Source organism: Myotis davidii, unplaced genomic scaffold (assembly GCF_000327345.1).
Source record: "Myotis davidii unplaced genomic scaffold, ASM32734v1 scaffold299, whole genome shotgun sequence".
Classification (NCBI taxonomy): Eukaryota; Metazoa; Chordata; class Mammalia; order Chiroptera; family Vespertilionidae; genus Myotis; species Myotis davidii.
Window position 1 is genome coordinate 854,332 of NW_006293088.1, and position 3,424 is coordinate 857,755.

At 57.7% G+C, this 3,424-nt stretch overlaps 1 protein-coding gene across 1 annotated transcript in view; it reads left to right on the plus strand.

The window, feature by feature from the left end:
* TAS1R2 (taste 1 receptor member 2) overlaps nt 1-2,631 on the plus strand; it is a 16,955-nt gene extending 14,324 nt beyond the window's left edge. The window contains exon 6 of the mRNA XM_006766653.2: nt 1,150-2,631. Coding sequence (XP_006766716.1) covers nt 1,150-2,078 — 929 coding nt within the window. The 3' untranslated portion in view covers nt 2,079-2,631. The remainder of the gene's footprint in view (nt 1-1,149) is intronic.
* Nucleotides 2,632-3,424: the final 793 nt, after the last annotated feature.

Sequence of the window (3,424 nt, forward strand, 5' to 3'; positions counted from 1 at the left end):
CAACAGAACAACAAACATTTCTGGAAGCCAGGGACAGTACAGTAGGCCCTCGGGTTACGTTGGAGATCCGCTCCTACGGCGCGACGTAAGTCGGAACCCACCCTCATAAGCCCCTACGTCACTCACGTGGAGCACATACACAGCAGTAATGAAGTGAAACAGTAAAAAAATTTAAGAGAAAGATAACAATTCCTGACCTTTACTGTGGTAAATAACTAATAAAAACATAAAAGCACATGTGTACATACGGTGAAATGACGGAACTTTGTTTTTTATAAATACTGTAAATGGGAGATGGCGAAATAGCCACGAAACGAGTCCGCCGTAACCCGAGGACTGTCTGTATCTGATTACCTCTGGCCTCCTAAGTGCCTAGTGTAGGTCAGAGCACACAGTGGTTGCTCAGTGAATAGTTCCTGGATGAGTTTCTTGATGGGAAGAATGAACTGACATCTCTCCCTAGAGATCATAAACTCCAGGAAGGTGGGGGGCAATGCCACCTTTCTGTCCATGTTAGTGTTTAGCACAGTTCGGAGCTGGGGCTCAAATTATTTTTTTCATGGCTTCTCTGATTAGTAAATTAAATGGGTGCATCTGCCTGCCAATCAGAGCACTTACTGTGTGCTCAGCGGAGTGCAGGGCAGGTAGCTGCCCAACAAGTGTGTCCGGTGATTTCGCTGGCCTTTCTCTCCCAACTTGCGGAGAGCCTGACGGCAGGGGCAGGGCTTAGGCATCTCTGTGGCCTCGGGGGGCCTATCACAGTGGGCGGTGCTCAAAAACATATTTGCTGAATGAATTCTGAATAAATAGTTGAATATCTCTCTCACCGGAGAGTGAGGTCCTGGAAGGAAGGAATTATAGTTGTTCGGCTCCGAGTCAAGGCCACTGCGGTCCAGATCCTGCCTCTGTAAAGCACTGGCTTTGTGAGCTTCCTTGGCTGAGCCTCAGTTTCCTTTATCTGTGAAATGGGTTTGCTGTGAGCATTTGATGAGACAGTGGGGAAAGGATAGGGAGTGTTGGCTATGACTGCACGAGTCGTCTTTCCCTCCCTCTCTCCATCCCCGGAGCCTGGCCCTGTGCAGGCCCCGAGGATGGAGGTACTGGGAGGGTGGGCTCGGCTGATGGAATTGCTGGGGGCCTCTTGCATAGATGAGTTTGACTGCCAGCCCTGCCCAAGCAACGAGTGGTCCCACAGGGGAGACACCTCCTGCTTCAAGCGGCAACTGACCTTCCTCCAGTGGCACAACGCACTAACCATCTTTGTGGTCCTACTGGCGGCCCTGGGCTTCCTCGGCACCCTGGCCATCCTGGCCATTTTCTGGAGGCACCTCCAGACGCCCATGGTCCGTTCGGCTGGGGGCCCCATGTGCTTCCTGATACTGACATCGCTGCTGGTGGCGTACCTGATGGTCCCCACGTACGTGGGGCCGCCCACGCCCGCCACGTGCCTCTGCCGCCAGACCTTCTTCACCCTCTGCTTCACCATCTGCATCTCCTGCATCGCCGTGCGCTCCTTCCAGATCGTCTACGTCTTCAAGATGGCCCGCCAACTCCCGCGCGCCTATGGCTACTGGGTCCGCTACCACGGGCCCTACGTCTTTGTGGCGGCCATCACGGCGCTCAAGGTGGCCGTGGTGACAACCAATCAGCTGATCACTGCCACCGGCCCCACCGCCCGCGCCGACCCCGGGGACCCCAAGATCATGATCCTCTCCTGCAACCCCGACTACAGCAAGGGGCTGCTGGTCAACACCAGCCTGGACCTGCTGCTCTCCGTGGTGGGCTTCAGCTTCGCCTACATGGGCAAGGAGCTGCCCACCAGCTACAACGAGGCCAAGTTCATCACCTTCTGCATGACCTTCTACTTCACCTCCTCCATCTCCCTCTGCACCTTCATGTCTGTCTACGAGGGGGTGCTGGTCACCTTCCTGGACCTTCTGGTCACTGTGCTCAACCTCCTGGGCATCAGCCTGGGCTACTTCGGCCCCAAGTGCTACCTGATCCTCTTCCACCCGGAGCGCAACACGCCGGCCTACTTCAGCAGCGTCATCCAAGGCTACACGATGGGCAGGGACTAGCGCCGCCCATGGGGCCGGAGGGCCTGGGCGCTGGGAGGTGCAGGTCGGGGGCTTGCCTGTTCATGCGATCCCTCACTGGGACCACCTCGTCCTGGCCTCTGATTGGCGTCCCCTCCAGGGTCTCTGCATCCTGGTTTCTACCCATCTAGTCACGGGCGCCTGAACATACTCACGCTTGGTTTCCTTCCCTCAAGCGGCTTAGCTTGCCAGGCACTGCCACCCCCTGGAAAAATGACCCAAGGTGACCTACTGCTGGTCTCCTAGGACCGGTCTGATTTGGCAGCCTACAGGCGCCATCTGGTGGTCACAGCGGGCATCTGCGAATTCCGGCTCATTCCCTTGGCCTGTGCTCATGGCCGGGATCTGTGGGAGGATGTGGGAGGATGTGAGAGGATGTGAGCTCACGTAATGTTGCCCGGGCATCTAGCTCCCCACGTGTCTGTGTCTCATCTCCCAGATTCCCCCAGAGCTTGGACCCAGGCTTCTGTGTTGTGTCTGAAAAATGGCTGGCACAGTGGGCGCTTCCTAAATGCTCCAGAATAAACCTCACGTGGGCGAAAGGAGTGAGTTTCCTTCTTGTTTCCAGGGGCCCCTGAGAAAGAACGTGTGGAAGCAGAGAGCCCTCCCCGTCTCTAAGACGGGAGCAGTAGCTCTTCAGCAGAGATGAGGTGTGTAAGGTGCACATGGCACCCCCAGTAAAGGCCAGCCATCGCAAATCCCCATGACCCCGGAACCATCAGGGACAAAATACAGTCGTGTTTCCTTTTTACATCCAAACGACCGTGGCATGTGCTCTGGCCCAGGGTCCTAACCCACCCCAGTGAATTCTGGGTGTTGTCCGGGTATCTGGGCCGCCTGTGTGCCCCAGAGCCGGCGTGCGCCAGGGCACAGCGGAACTTGCACACGTTGCCCTGCTGGGCGTGGCCGTGCCCTTGCTGACCACCCCCCTGGTGGGCTCCAGTGGCAGGAGGGACCCTGACTTTCTGGTCTGGGGGTCGGACCTGGCCTCTCAGAGCTCATCAGGAAGCCAGAATTTGAGCGCAGAGGCCGCCAAACTGCGGCCCAGAGGGTTCAGGGTCCAGCTCAGGTGCACCCAGCTCACTGGGGGGAGAGCAGCTGCTGGAACCGCACCTGACTCAGGCAGAAGCACGGTGCCCTGGAAAATGCGTTACCGCGTGACCTTGTGGCCTCGGAGCTCCCAGCACCAACCCTGCAGCAGCCACTCCCGCAGCTCGTTGGCAGCTGGGTGGGCAGGGCCGGCTCCTTGTCCTGGGTTGTCCTGTCACGCCTCAAGGTGGTGGGTGGCGGGCCCTTGGCTGGAATCGTCTGGGCTTTGGGGGAACAGC